The sequence below is a fragment of the Aethalodelphis obliquidens genome, unplaced genomic scaffold (genome assembly GCF_003676395.1).
Source record: "Aethalodelphis obliquidens isolate GAN/ISIS:26980383/991018 unplaced genomic scaffold, ASM367639v1 scaffold43, whole genome shotgun sequence".
Taxonomy (NCBI): Eukaryota; Metazoa; Chordata; class Mammalia; order Artiodactyla; family Delphinidae; genus Aethalodelphis; species Aethalodelphis obliquidens.
In genome coordinates, this window is record NW_020837987.1 from 16,047,780 (window position 1) to 16,066,956 (window position 19,177).

Genomic DNA, 19,177 nt, shown 5'->3' on the forward strand with positions numbered 1-19,177 from the left:
TACTCGACCCACAGATGCCAAGCTAAGAGCCTGAGAGATTCACATAGGCACCCCTTGTAGGATTTGGGATCAAAAGGAGCATCTCTCCTTCCACTGTCCTTACACTTTTCCGAAGTAACAATCACAGAAGATCCAATCCACCCGCCTGTCCCACACACCCCTAAACAAAAGAAACAGCCCTTCTGAGATACCCATCTTTGTTTGCACTTTTGACTCCCACACAATGTATTCTTGGCTATTTTTCACATTTCTCCCCACTGTCCACGGCTCTTTCTCTTGCTCCAATGTGGAGATAATATTCAGATCAGAAAAAGAAATTCTGGGACTTCCCTGGTGGCCCACCGGTTAAGACTCCATGCTTCCAATGCAGAGGGCACGGGTTCAATCCCTACTCAGGGAACTGAGATCCCACAAGCCAGAAGGTGTGGCCAAAAAATTTTTTAAAAAAGAAACAGAAATTCTGGTTTATCAGGACAAAGAAATGTGAAGTGCTGTGGTTTTCCTAAAATCCCAGTTCTTTGTTCAGCTGAGGGGTGAGGACATTACAGATGGGTCAGGAAAAGTATTTCACAAATTCATCCACCGCCTCCCTTCTACACAGGGAACGGTGTAATATGCAGACATCAAGCTCTCTTCCTGCAAAAACTGAGTCAAAAGCCAAAAGGCAGAAAATAGGAAATTTGGTATTTTTTAAAGTTTGCCATTGAGCTTTGTACGTAATTAAGCTCTGGGACAACCGCTGACGTAACATGAAACGTGCAGAGCATCTGAAGAAAGGGTCAGTTTAAACTCATGATGCCACATGATGGAGTCAACAGGGCTTTCAAAGATTATCAGGGCCTCCCAAGAGGCACACGAGGGAAAATGCGAAGATACCCAAGGGCAGATCCCAGCTCTGAAGGGAAGTTATCCTCACCCAGGGAGATCAGGTTCCTGTAGGTCTCCACCATCACGTCCCTGTACAAGGCCCTCTGAGCAGGGTCCAGGCATTCCCACTCCTCCTCAGTGAATTCGATGGCCACATCCTCAAAGGTCAACCGTTCCTGAAATGAAACCACATTTCACCAATGGGCCATGAAGAGTTCTCATCTTCATACAAATGGAAAAGACGAGGAAGGGGTAAGGACTGATTCAATTAAAGTATGTGTTCTACCAGATCCATTTAGAGGTATTTGGAAAAATTACGTATCTCTAATCTTAATTTCTTATACTTTTTCATAAGACCTATGAGGTCCTCCAATTAATATGATTTTTCATCACTGTCGAAAAATCTATGAAACGCCTATAAGTAACACTCAACACCATGTTGTGTATGCAGAAGTGTTAGGTATTACGTTCTACACACTGAGATTCAGTATACAGATGAGATGACAAAGTTCGCAGTGCTTTTAATGAAAGGTCAAAATCTTCAACTATGATGATGATAACAACAACGACTAAAAGTGTCTGAACACTTCCTATTGCTCTAAGTTACAGTAATGTTACTCTAAGTAAGTACTTTTACAGGCAAGACCTTGTTATCAACATAACAGCTCATTAAAGGAAGATCTGTCCCCATCTTACAGAGGACAAAAACTGTCACAGACACTCTGAGAAACTTGACTCAGATCAAGAAGGTAAGAAATGTTACAGCAAACACTTGAACTCAGAGGGCTGTGCTCAGCAACTGAAGCTTAAGAATCAAATAGTTAAGTAATACAGAAAGCATTAGAAGTACATGGACAGAGGGTTCCCTGAGAAAACTTGAAAGAAGTCCAAGGTGAATGGCATGAAAGGTCGTTACAGATGTGGACACACAGCACATACACATAAATTGTTAGTAATCTTACTACTACTTAAACCATTAACAGGATTGCATAGAAAAATTCCAGGCAATGGAATATACTGAAGACAATTTCAACCGAAAAAAGATATAATACATAGTTTTAAAATCATGATCTCTTTTTTCTAAACCACAGACTTGCACATCCATGCACTCATGCACATACATATCTATAAAAAATAACTGAAATGAGAGAAAAATCTCTTGACAGATTTTTGGACAATTTTTTATCATCGTTTTATTCACATGTATTTCAGCATCTTTCAGACAATGAAAATGTATCCACTGTACTTAATTTAGTTTGTCAACGTGATTCTGTAGTAGCATACTAAAAAAAAATGGTATGAACATTAGAAAAAATAGAATACTTGAACTCAAATCTCAATAAGATAACCATGCTCAAAAATATAAATACAATTTTATCCATTTAAATTTACATAGCTAGGCATTAACAAAAGCCAAAGAATTTCTTTGTTTTTGCCACCAATAAAACATTGATTAGAAATCAGAAAATTTACTATTATACATTATTGCCACAGGTTATGAAAAAATATATCATAATAGTAAAGTTAAAAACTTCCTGGACAATTAAAAATCAAGAAAAAAAGGATATGGAAAAAAATAAATTCTGATTAAACAAGAACATTTCAAGAAATGTCATGAACAGAAGGAAACACTCGATGCATTCCCTCTGGAGTTACAGTGGAGTGAAGGGGGCTGGCCAGGGCACCTGCCTTTCACCACTGTACAGTGTACCTAAGCAGGGACCACTAGAGTAAGTAACGGGGGAAAACAGAGGGCAAGGGACACACTGTGAGAGACTTGGAACTGCTAGTGTTCACAAATATAAGGACACAGAAAGGTGAAAGGATGGAAAAATATATTCCATCCTAAAGAAAGCAGGAGAGAATACATTATACCAGACAAAATAAACTGAAGAAAAACAAGTGACATGAGACAAAAATACATTATATAATGATAAATGGGTCAATTTACCAAAAAGAAGTATCAAGTAAAAATATATATACATCTAACATTAGATATCTCAGAAAAATGAAGCAAACATTAAAGGAAAGGAAGAGAGAAATAGCAGCACAGGAATACTATGAGACTTCAATGCCCCAGCTGAACTTACGGATGGAACCAAAAAGATCAATAAGGAAACTACAGACCTTACTGGTTATTAGACATAACAGATCACATGACCCAACAGCAGAAAACACATGCGTCTCAAGCACACATAAAGCATTCTCCATGACAGACCACATGTTTGGCCAAAACACAAATCTTAACAATTTTAAGAGACTGATATCATAAAAGTAAACAACAATGAAATAAACAGCAGAAGAAAAAAAAGAAAATTCCCCCAAATGCGGAAATTAAACAACTCACTCTTAAACCACTAATGGGTCTAAGAAGAAATCACAAGGGAATTTTTAAATATATGGATGAAAAGGAAAATACAACCTACCAAAAGTTATAACACACAATGAAGGCTGTACTAAAAGGAAATTCAAAACTGCTAAATGCTTACAGTAAAAAAAAAAGATCTCAAATCAGAAATTTATTTTTACACCTCTAGGAAGTAGAAAAACAAAAACAAACTAAACCCAAGTTTAGCAGAAGGAAAGAGGTAAATAAGAAAAGTGAAACCAGGGACTTTCCTGGTGGGGCAATGGTTAAGAATCCGCCTGCCAATGCAGGGGACACAGGTTCGAGCCCTAGTCTGGGCAGAGCAACTAAGCCTGTGTGCCACAACTACTGAGCCTGCATGCCACAACTACTGAAGCCTGCATGCCTAAAGCCCAAGCTCTGCAACAAGAAAAGCCACCACAATCAGAAGCCTGCACTCCGCAACGAACACCCAACAACGAAGACCCAATGCAGCCAAAAATTAATAAATTAACGTATTTAAAAAAAAAGAAAGATTAGACCAGAGATAAATAAAATAGAAAGTAGAAAAATATAAAAATGAACAAACCAACAGTTGGTGTTTTGAAAAAACTGAATGAGAAGACCCTTAGCTACACTAAGAAAAAAAAAAAAGATTCAAATAATTAAGAACAGATATGAAAGAGAAACGATTGCAACTGATATCAAAGAAAGTTTTTTAAGGAAGATAAGGAAGTACTATGAACAATAATGCCTACAAAGTACAGAATCTAAAAGATACAGGTAAATTCTTAGAAACATACAACCTACTAAACTTGATTTATCATTATGAAATAAAAAAATTGGAGATTGGTTCAAGATGGCAGACTAGAAGGACATGCTCTCACTCCCTCGTGCAAGAGCACTGGAATCACAACTAACTGCTGAACAGTCATCAACAGGAAGACACTGGAACTCACCAAAAAAGATACCTCACGTACAAAGACAAAGGAGAAGCCGCAATGAGCCGGTAGGAGGGGCGCAATCACAGTAAAATCAAATCCCATAACCGCTGGGTGGGTGATTCACAGACTGGAGAACACTTACACCACAGACGTCCACCCACCGGAGTGAAGGCTCTGAGCCCCACGTCAGGCTTTCCAAACTCGGAGTCCAGCAACGGGAGGAGGAGTTCCTAGAGAATCAGACTTTGAAGGCTAGTGGGATTTGATTGCAGAACTTTGACAGGACTGGGGGAAACAGAGACTCCACTCTTGGAGGGCACACATAAAGCAGTGTGTGCATCAGGACCCAGAGGAAGGAGCAGTGACCCCATAGGAGACTGAACCAGACCTACCTGCTAGTGTTGGAGGGTCTCCTGCAGAGGCAGGGGTGGGGGGCTGTGCTCACCGTGGGGACAAGGACACTGGCAGCAGAAGTTCTGGGAAGTACTCCTTGGTGTGAGTCCTCCCAGAGTCCACCATTAGCCCCACCAAATAACCCGACAGGCTCCAGTGTTGGGTCGCCTCAGGCCAAAGAACCAACAGGGAGGGTACCCAGCCAAACCCAGGAGCAGACAAGCGGATTAAAGTTTTACTGAGCTCTGCCCACCAGAGCAACAGCCAGCTCTACCCACCACCAGTCCCTCCCATCAGGAAACTTGCACAAGCCTCTTAGACAGTCTCATCCACCAGAGGGCAGCCAACAGAAGCTAGAAGAACTACAATCCTGCAGCCTGTGGAACAAAAACCACATTCACAGAAAGACAGACAAGATGAAAAGGCAGAGGGCTATGTACCAGATGAAGGAACAAGATAAAATCCCAGAAAAACAACTAAATGAAGTGGAGATAGGCAACCTTCCAGAAAAAGAATTCAGAATAATGATGGTGAAGATGATCCAGGACCTCGGAAAAAGAATGGAGGCAAAGATCAAGAACATGCAAGAAATGTTTAACAAAGACTTAGAGGAATTAAAGAACAAACAAACAGAGATGAACAATACTATAACTGAAATGAAAAATATATTAGAACGAATCAATAGCAGAATAACTAAGGCAGAAGTACAGAGAAGTGACCTGCAAGACAGAATGGTGGAATTCACTGCTACGGAACAGAATAAAAAAAAAAAGAATGAAAAGAAATGAAGACAGCCTAAGAGACCTCTGGGACAACATTAAACGCAACAACATTCGCATTACAGGGGTCCCAGGAGAAGAGAGAGAGAAAGGACCCGAGAAAATATTTGAAGAGATTATAGTCGAAAACTTCCCTAACATGGGAAAGGAAATAGCCACCCAAGTCCAGGAAGCGCAGTGAGTCCCATACAGGATAAACCCAAGGAGAAACATATCAAGACACACAGTAATCAAATTGGCAAAACTTAAAGACAAAGAAAAATTATTGAAAGCAGCAAGGCCAAAACAACAAATAACGTACAAGGGAACTCCCATAAGGTTAACAGCTGATTTCTCAGCAGAAACTCTACAAGCCAGAAGGGAGTGGCATAATATACTTGAAGTGATGAAAGGGAAAAACCTACAACCAAGATGACTCTACCCAGCAAGGTACTCATTCAGATTCGAAGGAGAAATCAAAAGCCTTACAGACAAGCAAAAGCTAAAAGAATTCAGCACCACCAAACCAGCTCTACAACAAATGCTAAAGGAACTTCTCTAAGTGGGAAACACAAGAGAGGAAAAAGACCTACAAAAACAAACCCAAAACAATTAAGAAAATGGTAAAAGGAACATACATATCAATAATTACCTTAAATGTGAATGGATTAAATACTCCAACCAAAAGACAACAGCTCGCTGAATGGATACAAAAACAAGACCCACATATATGCTCTCTACAAGAGACCCACTTGAGACCTAGGGACACATACAGACTAAAAGTGAGGGGATGGAAAAAGATATTCCATGCAAATGGAAATCAAAAGAAACCTGGAGTAGCAATACTCATATCAGACAAAATAGACTTTAAAATAAAGACTGTTACAAGAGACAAGGAAGGACACTACATAATGATTAAGGGATCAATCCAAGAAGAAGATATTAAATCTATATGCACCCAACACAGGAGCACCTCAATACATAAGGCAACTGCTAACAGCTATAAAAGAAGAAATCGACAGTAACACAGTAATAGTGGGGGACTTTAACACCTCACTTACAGATCATCCAAACAGAAAATTAATAAGGAAACAGAAGCTTTAAATGACACAATAGACCAGAGAGGTTTAATTGATATTTATAGGACATTCCATCCAAAAACAGCAGATTACACTTTTTTTCTCAAGTGTGCACGGAACATCATCGAGGATAGATTACATCTTGGGGCACAAATCAAGCCTCAGTAAATTTAAGAAAACTGAAATCGTATCAAGCATCTTCTCTGACCACAACACTATGAGATTAGAAATCAGTTACAGGGGAAAAAAACATAAAAAACACAAACACATGGAGGCTAAACAATACGTTACTAAATAACGAAGAGATCACTGAAGATATCAAAGAGGAAATCAAAAAATACCTAGAGACAAATGACAATGAAAACACGACGAGGGAAGCTTAAGAGGGAAGTTTACAGCAATAAAATCCTACCTCAGGAAACAACAAACATCTCAAACAATCTAACTTTACACCTACAGGAACTAGAGAAAGAACAAACAAAACCCAAAGGTACTAGAAGGAAAGAAATCATAAAGAACAGAAATAAAAGAAACAGAAACAAAGAAAACAATAGTAAAGATCAACAAAACTAAAAGTTGGTTGTTTGAGAAGATAAACAAAACTGATAAACCATTAGCCAGACTCATCAAGAAAAAGAGAGGACTCAAATCAATAAAATTAGTAATAAAAAAGGAGAAATTACAACGGACACCGCAGAAATACAAAGCATCCTAAGAGACTACTACAAGCAACTCTATGCCAATAAAATGGACAACCTGGAAGAAATGGACAAATTCTTAGAAAGGTATAACCTTCCAAGACTGAACCAGAAAGAAATAGAAAATATCAACAGACCAATCACAAGTAATGAAATCGAAACTGTGATTAAAAATCTTCCAACAAACAGAAGTCCAGGACCAGATGGCTTCACAGGTGAATTCTATCAAACATTTAGAGAAGAGCTAACACCCATCCTTCTCAAACTCTTCCAAAAAATTGCAGAGGAAGGAACACTCCCAAACTCATTCTATGAGGCCACCATCACCCTGATACCAAAACAGACAAAGATACTACAAAAAAAGAAAATTACAGACCAGTATCACTGATGAACATACATGCAAAAATCCTCAACAAAATACTAGCAAACAGAATCCAGCAACACATTAAAAGGATCATACACCATGATCAAGTGGGATTTATCCCAGGGATGCAAGGATTCTTCAATATATGCAAATCAATCAATGTGATACACCATATTAACAAACTGAAGGAAAAAAACCATATGATCATCAATAGATGCAGAAAAAGCTTTTGACAAAATTCAACATCCATTTATGATAAAAACTCTCCAGAAAGTGGGCACAGAGGGAACCTACCTCAACATAATAAAGGTCATATATGACAAACCCACACCAAACATCATTCTCAATGGTGAAAAACTGAAAGCATTTCCTCTAAGATCAGGAAAAAGACAAGGATGTCCATTCTCACCGCTACTATTCAACATAGTTTTGGAACTCCTAGCCTCGGCAATTAGAGAAGAAGAAGAAATAAAAGGAATACAAATTGGAAAAGAAGTAAAACTGTCACTGTTTGCAGATGACATGATACTATACATAGAGAATCCTAAAGATGCCACCAGAAAACTACTAGAGCTAATCAATGAATGTGGTAAAGCTCCAGGATACAAAATTAATGCACAGAAATCTCTTGCATTCCTATACACTAAAGAAGAAAAATCTGAAAGAGAAATTAAGGAAACACTCCCATTTACCATGCAACAAAAAGAATAAAATACCTAGGAATAAACCTACCTAGAGACAAAAGACCTGTATGCAGAAAACTATAAGACACTGATGAAAGAAATTAAAGATGATACAAACAGATGGAGAGATATACCATGTTCCTGGATTGGAAGAATCAATATTGTGAAAATGACTATACTACCCAAAGCGACCTGCAGATTCAATGCAATCCCTATCAAATTACCAATGGCATTTTTTATGGAACTAGAACCAAAAAATCTTAAAATCTGTATGGAGACACAAAAGATCCCAAATAGCCAAAGCAGTCTTGATGGAAAAAATCAGAGCTGGAGGAATCAGACTCCCTGACTTCAGACTATACTACAAAGCTACAGTAATCGAGACAATATGGTACTGGCACAAAAACAGAAACATAGATCAATGGAACAATATAGAAAGCCCAGAGGTAAACCCACGCACCTACGGTCAACTAATCTATGACAAAGGAGGCAAGGATATACAATGGAGAAAAGACAGTCTCTTCAATAAGTGGTGCTGGGAAAACTGGACAGCTACATGTAAAAGAATGAAATTAGAACACTCCCTAACACCATACACAAAAATAAACTCAAAATGGATTCGAGACCTAAATGTAAGACTGGACACTATAAAACTCTTAGAGGAAAACATAGGAAGAACACTCTTTGACATAAATCCCAGCAAGGTCTTTTTTGATCCACCTCCTAGAATAATGGAAACAAAACCAAAAATAAACAAATGGGACTTAATGAAACTTAAAAGCTTTTGCACAGCAAAGGAAACCATAAACAAGACGAAAAGACAACACTCAGAATGGGAGAAAATATTTGCAAACGAATCAACAGACAAAGGATTTATCTCCAAGATATATAAACAGCTCATGCAGCTCAATATTCAAAAAACAAACAACCCAATCCAAAAATGGGCAGAAGACCTAAATAGACATTTCTCCAAAGAAGACCTACAGGTGGCCAAGAAGCACATGAAGAGCTGCTCAACATCACTAATTATTAGAGAGATGCAAATCAAAGCTACAAGGAGGTAACATCTCACACCAGTTAGAATGGGCTTCATCAGAAAAGCTACAAACAACAAATGCTGGAGAGGGTGTGGAGAAAAGGGAACCCTCTTGCACTGTTGGTGGGAATGTAAACTGATACAGCCACTATGGAGAACAGTATGGAGGTTTCCTTAAAAAACTAAAAATAGAATTAACATATAATCCAGTAATCCCACTACTGGGCATATATCCAGAGAAAACCACAATTCAAAGAGACACATGCACCCCAATATTCATTGCAGTACTATTTACAATAGCCAGGTAATGGAAGCAACCTAAATGCCCATCAACAGACGAACGGATAAAGAAGATGTGGTACATATATACAATGGAATTTTATTCAGCCATAAAAAGGAACGAAATTGCGTCATTTGTATAGAGTCGTGGATGGATCTAGAGACTGTCATACAGAGTGAAGTAAGTCAGAAAGAGAAAAACAAATATTGTATATTAACGCATATATGTGGAATCTAGAAAAATGGTACAGCTGAACCAGTTTGCAGGGCAGAAATTGAGACACACACGTAGAGAACAAACGTATGAACACCAAGGGGGGAAAGCCGCGGGGGTGGTGGTGATGGTGGTGTGATGAATTGGGCAATTGGGACTGACATGTATACACTGATGTATATAAAACTGATGACTAATAAGAACCTGCTGTATTAAAAAAAACAGAAAAAAACCTACTTATTAGGTTTATAGACCTGTGTGCAATTTTAAAAAAACACTAGTGTTACCTTTAAAAAAATTTTAAAAAAGGTACCTATGGTAAAACAAAAAAATGTGTTTTCGAGATATCACATAGATTCATTTTTTTCTTTCCTGTCTTTCAGCTTCTACAACTGTCTTATTTAAGCCCCTCTATTAATATATAAAATATGCCACTGCAAAAAAAAAAACCCACAACCCAATCCAAAAATGGGCAGAAGATCTAAATAGACATTTCTCCAAAGAAGACTTACAGATGGCCAAGAAGCACATGAAAAGCTGCTCAACATCACTAATGATTAGAGAAATGCAAATCAAAACTACAATGAGGTATCACCTCACGCCAGTTAGAATGGGCATCATTAGAAAATCTAGAAACAATAAATGCTGGAGAGGGTGTGGAGAAAAGGGAACCCTCTTGCACTGTTGGTGGGAATGTAAACTGATACAGCCACTATGGAGCACAGTATGGAGGTTCCTTAAAAAAACTAAAAGTAGAATTACCATATGACCCAGCAATACCACTACTGGGCATATACCCAGAGAAAACCACAATTCAAAAAGACATAGGCACCCCAATGTTCACTGCAGCACTATTTACAATAGCCAGGTCATGGAAGCAACCTAAATGCCCATTGACAGACAAATGGATAAAGAAGATGTGGTACATATATACAATGGAATATTACTCAGCCATAAAAAGGAACAAAACTAGGTCATTTGCAGAGACGTGGATGGATCTAGAGACTGTCATACAGAGTAAAGTAAGTCAGAAAGATAAAAATATTGTATATTAACGCATATACATGGAACCTAGAAAAATGGTACAGATGAACTAGTTTGCAGGACAGAAACTGAGACACAGATATAGAGAACATATGGACACCAAGGGAGGAAAGTGGCGGGGGAGGTGGTGGTGGTGTGATGAATTGGGAGATTGGGATTGACATATATACACTAATATGTATAAAATGGATAACTAATAAGAACCTGCTGTATAAAAAAATAAAATTCAAAAGAAAAAAAATAAAAAATTTGAACCGAATTATAACTAGAGAAATTCAAAAAGTAATCAAAAACCTCAACAAAGAAAAACCCAGGGCTTCCCTGGTGGCACAGTGGTTAAAAATCCACCTGCCATTGCAGGGGACACGGGTTCAAACCCTGGTCTGAGAAGATCCCACATGCCATGGAGCAACTAAGCCCATTTGCCACAACTACTGAGTCTGCGCTCTAGAGCCCGCAAGCCACAACTACTGAGCCTGCACTCTAGAGCCTGCAAGCCACACCTACTGAGCTCACGTGCCACAACTACTGCAGCCTGTGGGCCTAGAGCCCATGCTCCACAATAAGAGAAGCCTGTGCACCGCAACAAAGAGTAGCCCCCACTTGCCACAACTAGAGAAAGCCCACGCCCAGCAATGAAAACCCAACACAACCAAAAATAAATAAATAAATATTTAAAAAAAACAAACAAACAAGAAAAACCCAGGACCAAATTCTATGAAATATTTACAAAAGAATTACCACTAATCCTGCTAAAATTACAGAGTTGAAGAGGGAACTCTTGCAAATTCTTTCTATGGAGCCAGCATGATTCTGATACCAATCTCAGACAAAAACACAACAAGAAAGTAAAACTAGAAACCAATACCCCTGATGAATATTGATGCAAAATCCTTAACAACATACTAGCAAAATAATACCACATTAAAAAGATCTGACATGTTGACCAAGTGGATTTTATTCATATAAGGCAAAGAGAAGTCAACGTACAAAATCAATTAATGTGATACACCACATTAACAGAGTAAAGGAAAAAAACACACAGGACCATCTCAATTGATGCAGAGAAAAGCATTTGACAAAATTCAACAACCTTTCAAGATAAAACACTCAACAAACCAGAAAGAGTAAATTCTCTCAACATAATAAACGCCATTTATGAAAAAAGCACAGCTAACAACATTCTCAATGGAGACAGACTGAAAGCTTGTCCTCTGAGATCAGAAAGAAGGCAAGGACGCACACTCTCTGCACCACTGTTCAACAATGTACTGAAACTCCTAGCCAAAGCAATTAGATAAGAAAAAGAAATCTAAGTTATCCAAACTAAAAAAGTAAACTTACCTTCTTTCCTAGATGACAAGGTTTTATATGTAAAAATCATAAAGATTCCGTAAGAAACCTGCTATATCAAGACTGTTAGAAAAGTTGTCGTATACAAACTCCAAATGCAAAAATCGGTTGCATTTCTATACACAATGAACAATGTCAGAAGAAAACAAGAAAACAATCTTATTTACTATAGCATTAAAAAGGGATGAAATATTTAGGAATAAATTAGCCAACATGGTGAAAGACTTGTACACTGAAAACTACTAACCATTGCTAAAAGAAATCCAAAAAGATACAAATAGAAAGACAACCTGTACTCATGGGCTGGAAGACTTATTCTCTTAAAAAATCCAAGCTAGGGCTTCCCTGGTGGCGCAGTGGTTGAGAGTCCGCCTGCCGATGCAGGGGACACGGGTTCGTGCCCCGGTCCGGGAGGATCCCACATGCCGCGGAGCGGCTGGGCCCGTGAGCCATGGCCGCTGAGCCTGTGCGTCCGGAGCCTGTGCTCCGCAGCGGGAGAGGCCACAACAGTGAGAGGCCCGCGTACCGCAAAAAAAAAAAAAAAACAAAAACCCAGAAAAAATCCAAGCTACACAAAGTGTTCTACAGATTCAGTGGACCCATTATCAAAATTTCCATAGCAATCTTTGCAGGAATAGAGGGAAAAAAAAAATGCTAAAAGTCACAGGGCAGTTCTAGAGACCACAAATAGCCAAAAGTCTCTTGAACAAGAAGAAAGGTGAAGGCCTCCCTTTTTATTTCAAAACGTATTAAGAAGTAATCAAGATGGTGTGGTACCGGTATAAACACAGATAACATAAACCAAATGAACAGAACACAATACTCAGAAATAATCCTTTGCGTATATGTAAAATGTATTCACAAGGGTGTCAAGATACACATAGGGGAAAGGAGAGTATCAATACCAATGGTGCTGAGAAAAGAGATCTACTAGGAAAAGAATGAAGCTGGAATCTTGCCCGTATCAGAAGTAAAACTTTCTGTCTGTCAAAGGATACAATCCAGAGTGAAAAGACAACCTCTGAGGAATGGAGGTGATGAAAGTAATTTAAAGAATTTCCAACTGCCAGAGATTTAGGTTGATTTCATAGTTTAAATCTGATGATAAACTAAAACACCCTCTGCCACTGATGTCTATTTTTGAACTTTCCATTCCATTCCCAATCATTAAGATTTAAGGAGAGTGACTCACATGTTTACCTTGAACTGCCTTAGAAAAAGTCAGAACAAACTGCTCCAATTGGTCTGATTTTCGGATTTTACCAGGTACTGTGCACGTTAATACCCGACTTCCAAGTGCAGCTTCTCTATCCTGGTTGACAGAGAGTGGACAGTGCATCCGGATGGGGCCCCTCAACAGTCCCTGCTGCCCAAGAGCACTGACACCACGTCTCCAATCCGTGGGTGTGAAATCTGAGTGGAGACGACAGGCCCTGAGGGAGGGCCCCGGGTGAGTGTGAGGCACAGGTGTCAGGCAGGATACTTCAGAGTCAGACAAGATCAGCAAGCCCAAAGAAGGGCAGTTCAGGAAGGACAGACAGAAGAAACAACTGAGAATATGACTTCACCTGAGAAAGAGCCATTTCCGACTCCTTTTCTTTCCTCTCCCTCCTCTTCCGGGCTTCCTCCTCAGGAAACGTGAGTCTTTAGAGGTTGACCTTGAAAGTGGAAAACAGGCTGTTTAATGCTTGCAATCAACACACCCCCTTCCTGAGTCACCACCACACACACAGGGAAGCCCTCAGCATGGGGAACAGACGGTCCTCTGCTGCCCACTGTCCCAGGAGGGGCTCAGGACAGTAACTCCCACACACAGACCAACCAGTGAGTTTTCCCACCCTTTCCTTCAGATCAGGCTCCCCTCCTGGTGAGGCCCTCACGTACCCAGCAGCAGCGGGCACCTCAGGGGGACCCGACGATCCCCTGCAGGTCACAGACCAGCCCTGATCCATCCCCACGCAGAGCAGAGCCCTCACCCTCAGCCCAGATCTCAGCCCTCAGGAACGGGGGGACCCAGAGTCCTGATGCTCAGTGACGCATCCGGATTGGAATCACCTGGGGCAACGTAAATATTATCGAGCTTTGGTCCCACACTGACTACATGAAGAGGAATCCCTGGTCAGAGGGTACAAAACATGTCTATGCATAAAGCCTCATCGATCTAATGGGAAGCCTGGGTTGAGCACCACTCACAGGAGGCAAGCCCAGCACAGCCCCACTTTCTTATTCTTTCCCAGCTTTACTGAGGTGTAACTGATGAATTAAAATGATGTAAATGTAAGGTATACAAAGTGATCCTCTGACAGATGTGTATACTGTGAATAATTATCACCATCAAGCAAGTCACACTTCCATCAACTAACAATTACCATTTTGTGTGTTTGTTGTGAGGACACTTAATTGTTTCTCTGTGAGCAAATTTCAAGTATATAGAAACAGTATAGGCAGCATGCAGTACATCCGATCCCTAGAACTTATTCATTTTACAACTGAAAATCTGTATACTTTGACAGACATTGCCCCATTTTCCCTACCACCCAGCTCCTGGTAACAGCCTTTCTACTCTATGGCTCTATGAGTTTGATAATTCTAGTTTCCATGTACAATATCTGTCCTTTGTCAGGCTTATTTCACTTAGCATAATGTTCTCTAGGTTCATTCATTTTGTCATAAATGCAGGATCCTTGATTTTTCATATTTATATACAGTGAATAACATTTCATTATACATATTATATACATACTATACAATATACAGTATATGTTTTGATACCACGATTTTGTTACCCATTCTTTTGTCAACAGACATTTTGGTTGTTTCTGTTCCTTGGCTACTGCAAATACCATAATACTCATGAGACTGCAGATGTGTCCCTGAAAACACTGATTTCCTTTCCTTTGGATATCTGCCAGAAGACAGTTTGATAGATTGTGTGCCTGTTCTATGTTTAATTTATTAAGGAAACTCCATATTTTCCAATTTAGCGGTACCATTTACCCACCCACCAACAGCACACAAAGGTTCCCTGTTCTCTGTATTGTGCCTCTGTGCATATTTTGGGAGGGACAGCAGTGGATAATAGAGTACCCAGCACTGGCCTGGCAGCAAGAAAGTTGCAGCTGCATCTTCCCAAGGATGAGCCCCCGGACTGCAGATCACTGCAGTGTTGCTGTCCTCTGATTCTTGCAATAATCTTTCCCAACAACACGAGACTTTATGACTCTTCTCAAGTTGGGCTCATAGACCCATACCTAGCAGGACCTCCCTACTAAAAACATTCTGCAGTCTTAAGCTTACTACTCATAATTTCCAGTCTGGACTCAAACAAACTTACAAACTCTCATGGGGTCCAACACAGTGTCCATAGAGCCCAAAATGATCCCCTCATCCTGTTACACAATGACAGAAAACATTTCAAGCCCTAATAACTCATGCATGAGGGATAATACATAAGAGGACACCCAAGGACCCACTAGACACAAGGCACCGTATTTTCATTTACAGTGACCCAGGCAAAACACTGGAATCTCCAAAAAACTACTAAAAAGAGAGATATTTCCAATGATGCACATGCCCCAGTGAGACCCCAACATCTTCCAAGGCAACACTCCAGATTCTCTTTGCATCTTTCCAAATGCATAGGAAACTTTCTTCACTTGCAACACCAAATACTCAAAGATACCAACGTTAACGCAAAAAATGATCTGAGATTTTCCCTATATTACTCTATTGGTGGCATGATGATGCTTGTCCTCCTAAAAGAGCCAACAAAAGTCAGTGTGTGGAGTGGATGCTGGGGGGCACCCTCTAGATCCAGCCCCTTAAGACCAAGGCACCCATCCTCCTGCACCCAGAGCTCCCTGTGGGCTCTGCTCAGGCCATAGTTCTAACAGTGGAGGATAACATTTCTCTCAGTCAAATTCCACTTTCTTCACTGCTGCTCACGTGTGATCATGAGTTATCGAACCAAACCCATGCAGGCAAATGTCAGCCTCAACACTGACGTCCCAGGAACCTGAGCTAAGACACTAGGGCACCTCAAACCATTCCATGCAGGTTCTCCAACAAACCCACTGCCAGTTTCTCCAGCCTGAACTGAGACATTCCTTTCCAACAGACCCACACAGCCCTTGATCCCGTAACTACCCTTGGGACAGGTGCACACACCATTCACTGGGCTCATCTTGATGCCCCCGCTTGCTGCCATATCCCTCCTGCGGTCCCTACAGGCTCCCCTCCGCTTTCCCCATTTTTCTACCTTTTCTCCATGCATGACTGACTAAAGGAGACTAAAAGGCACAGGGACTTCTCGGCAAAGGGATCCAAACAGGAATGTACACAAGCTGCCACCCAAAGGATATTGGGCATTCAGTATGAAAATCAAGAAACTGGCCCTTTGGGCTTCCCTGGTGGCGCAGTGGCTGGGAGTCCGCCTGCCAATGCAGGGGACACAGGTTCTAGCCCTGGTCCAGGAAGATCCCACATGCCGCGGAGCAACTGGGCCCGTGCACCACAACTACTGAGCCTGTGTGCCACAACTACCGAAGTCCGCGTGCCTAGAGCCCGTGATCTGCAACAGGAGAGGCCACCGCAATGAGAAGCCCGCGCACCACAATGAAGGGTAGCCCCTGCTTGCTGCAATTAGAGAAAGCCCGCGTGCAGCAACAGAGACCCAGTGCAGCCTAAAATAAATTTATTTTAAAAAAAACAGACGGCTTCCCTGGGGGCACAGTGGTTGAGAGTCCGCCTGCCGATGCAGGGGACACGGGTTCATGCCCCGGTCCGGGAAGATCCCACATGCTGCAGAGCGGCTGGGCCCGAGAGCCATGGCCGCTGAGCCTGTGCGTCAGGAGCCTGTGCTCCGCAACGGGAGAGGCCACAGCAGTGAGAGGCCCGCGTACCGCAAAAAAGGAAAAAAAAAAAAAGAAAGAAAGAAACTGGTCCTCTTGGGAAAGTCTGCCACCACCTGGGGACATTATGGAGTCTGGGTACAAAGGCATTTGAGATCAGGGAGGACGTCTCAAAGAGAGGGTCCCCAGGTCTCAGTTTCCTGTTGTCCCCACTCACACCTACTTGGAAGATGTTCTCGCTCTCTAAGGGAGGCCTCCTTCATGCCCCATTAGGTTCTCCTTCTGCCCACCCTTGGCGCAGTGAAACCACTACCGCTGACTCTGTGCAGATGAACTGCTGGAAGGCAAGGCTCCTGTCCAAGGTGGCGACTGGTACCTGGATGTGCACAGCCTGGAACACTGGGGGCTGTAGCAGAGCAGTCACACAGGAGACTAAACAAGAGGACACCTCAGGACACCGCATGAGGACATCCATGGGCTTTTTAGGACTCCTGTATTTTGGGGCTCTTCTTTTCAGTAATTTAGTAGCCACATGTGGTAGAGATCAATTACAGCTGAAATGTCCAGAATGCAGGAAACATCCTCACCACCTGCCCTGTTCTCTTGGTCTCCCTTGAGGATTATCCAGCCCAACCCACAGTCCTAACATCTAAAGACACCTCCAGCATCAGGTACTGCAGCCATCCTGGGAAGGGGAGGAACACTGTGAGCCCTTAAATAAAGGGTAACCAGGAAAGACTGAAAATAATCAAGGAGAAGGGCTTTCAGATGAGGGTGATTGACTTTAAAGGCAATAAAACCTGGTTAAAATGACAGAGCTTGTCAAGGCAGGATGGGGAGCCCTCTCTGAGCCTAGACCTGCACGGGGACAAAGGGCCTGAGGATGGTGATTTAATAACCAAAGGTAAGAGCGGAAACTAACATCTGAGACAGATGGTGTTTGGAAACAGAGAAAAGGTGAATGTGACCAGGCAGAGTGAGCCATGAGAAAAGCTCCCAGGATGAGGCTGGGGACACTGGCAGGGCCCTGAGGACACGGGGCTGAGCAGCCACAGGGAGGAGTCGGGATTTTCCCTGAGGACAAATGGAGGCCAGTGGAGGTCTGAGTGCCAGGAAGGGACAAAATCTCCCTGGAGATTTATCCTTAGTCATGGAAGACACCTGATGATGGTCTCGCTGACTCGGAGCCTAGCGTCCTGCCTCCATCCTACTGTTCTTTAGTTTTTCATTTTGGGAAGTCTGGGATCCATTTAAAATTCTAATTACCCGTGGACACTCCCTCCAAACCAGAACTGCCACACACAGACACACGCCCGACGTGGCCAATCATCTCAGGGGTCAGTGTTGCTCACGCTCAGAGTTTCTGGTCTAGTCTCTCATCTCCATGTTACAAGTGGGCTCCCTGAGGCCCAGAGGGGAGACATTTATGACAAGGTCTGAGCTGAGTGAATAGAACCGGGTGTGAATGAATTCTGAAAAGGTCACCTGATGGGCAAGGGGGCACAGTTTGTCTTTATCAACTGTCCCATTTAACACCAGGACCATCTTTCATGTGCCTGAACAAAGGAAACTTCTCTTTCAAGGTTCGATCACACTGGTACCAAGCAGGTAATTCTTCTTTATCAGAAGATTGCAGTAAAATGTTTTAAAAACACAGAATTGCAAATATATATCCCTGGTGCAGAAAACATTGTAAGGGATCAGCTTAGAAATAAGATCTGAGCAATCCTTTTCATCGTGAGTAGAGGGACGCTGTTGGAAGAAGATTCCAAGTCAATCCCACCCATCCTTCCTCATTTGCACAGAAGAGTCAAAAGGGACCTGAGGGAAACATCTTCGTATCACCTCATAGCTCACTATCTTCCCCGACCACAGAAAACGGAAAAAAGGGATTAGACTAACTGGTTAAACTAGGTTTTGACTGTTACTATAAAAGATCATTGACATCTTTGCCAAGTACTCATCAAAATAGTCTAAAGTTATTTCTACTTACCAAAGAAAATTTCAAATATATTAGATGAAGAGAAGAAAACACTCAGGCGAGGAATGAATCTGAAACAAATTTGAAAAAGAAATAATGTGTGTATTATTTTTAATCTAAAAATCTGGTATCAAAGTTTTAAAATAAAAACCGAGGGTATATCACATTTGGAAAAGAATGACATGACTAGAATATTGGAGACTAAAAAAGCTTATTTCATAAATTAAAAATGATTTATAGGAAAGAAGAAATTGAATGAACTAAGATTTATTCCAAGCTACAAAAAG

General features: G+C 41.2%; 1 protein-coding gene across 2 annotated transcripts in view; it reads right to left on the reverse strand.

Moving 5' to 3' along the window:
• Positions 1-19,055, reverse strand: part of LOC113605702 (zinc finger protein 160-like) — a 74,510-nt gene extending 55,455 nt beyond the window's left edge. The window contains exons 1-3 of one of the 2 annotated variants that reach the window (XM_027079242.1): positions 18,903-19,055; positions 13,628-13,717; positions 917-1,043 (exon numbers count right to left, since the gene is read on the reverse strand). In XM_027079242.1, the coding sequence (XP_026935043.1) occupies positions 917-1,043; positions 13,628-13,642 (142 nt within the window). In that variant the 5' untranslated portion in view covers positions 13,643-13,717; positions 18,903-19,055. Of the gene's footprint in view, positions 1-916; positions 1,044-13,627; positions 13,718-18,902 lie in introns of those variants that run through there. The other variant, XR_003427305.1, reaches the window with a different exon arrangement.
• Positions 19,056-19,177: the final 122 nt, after the last annotated feature.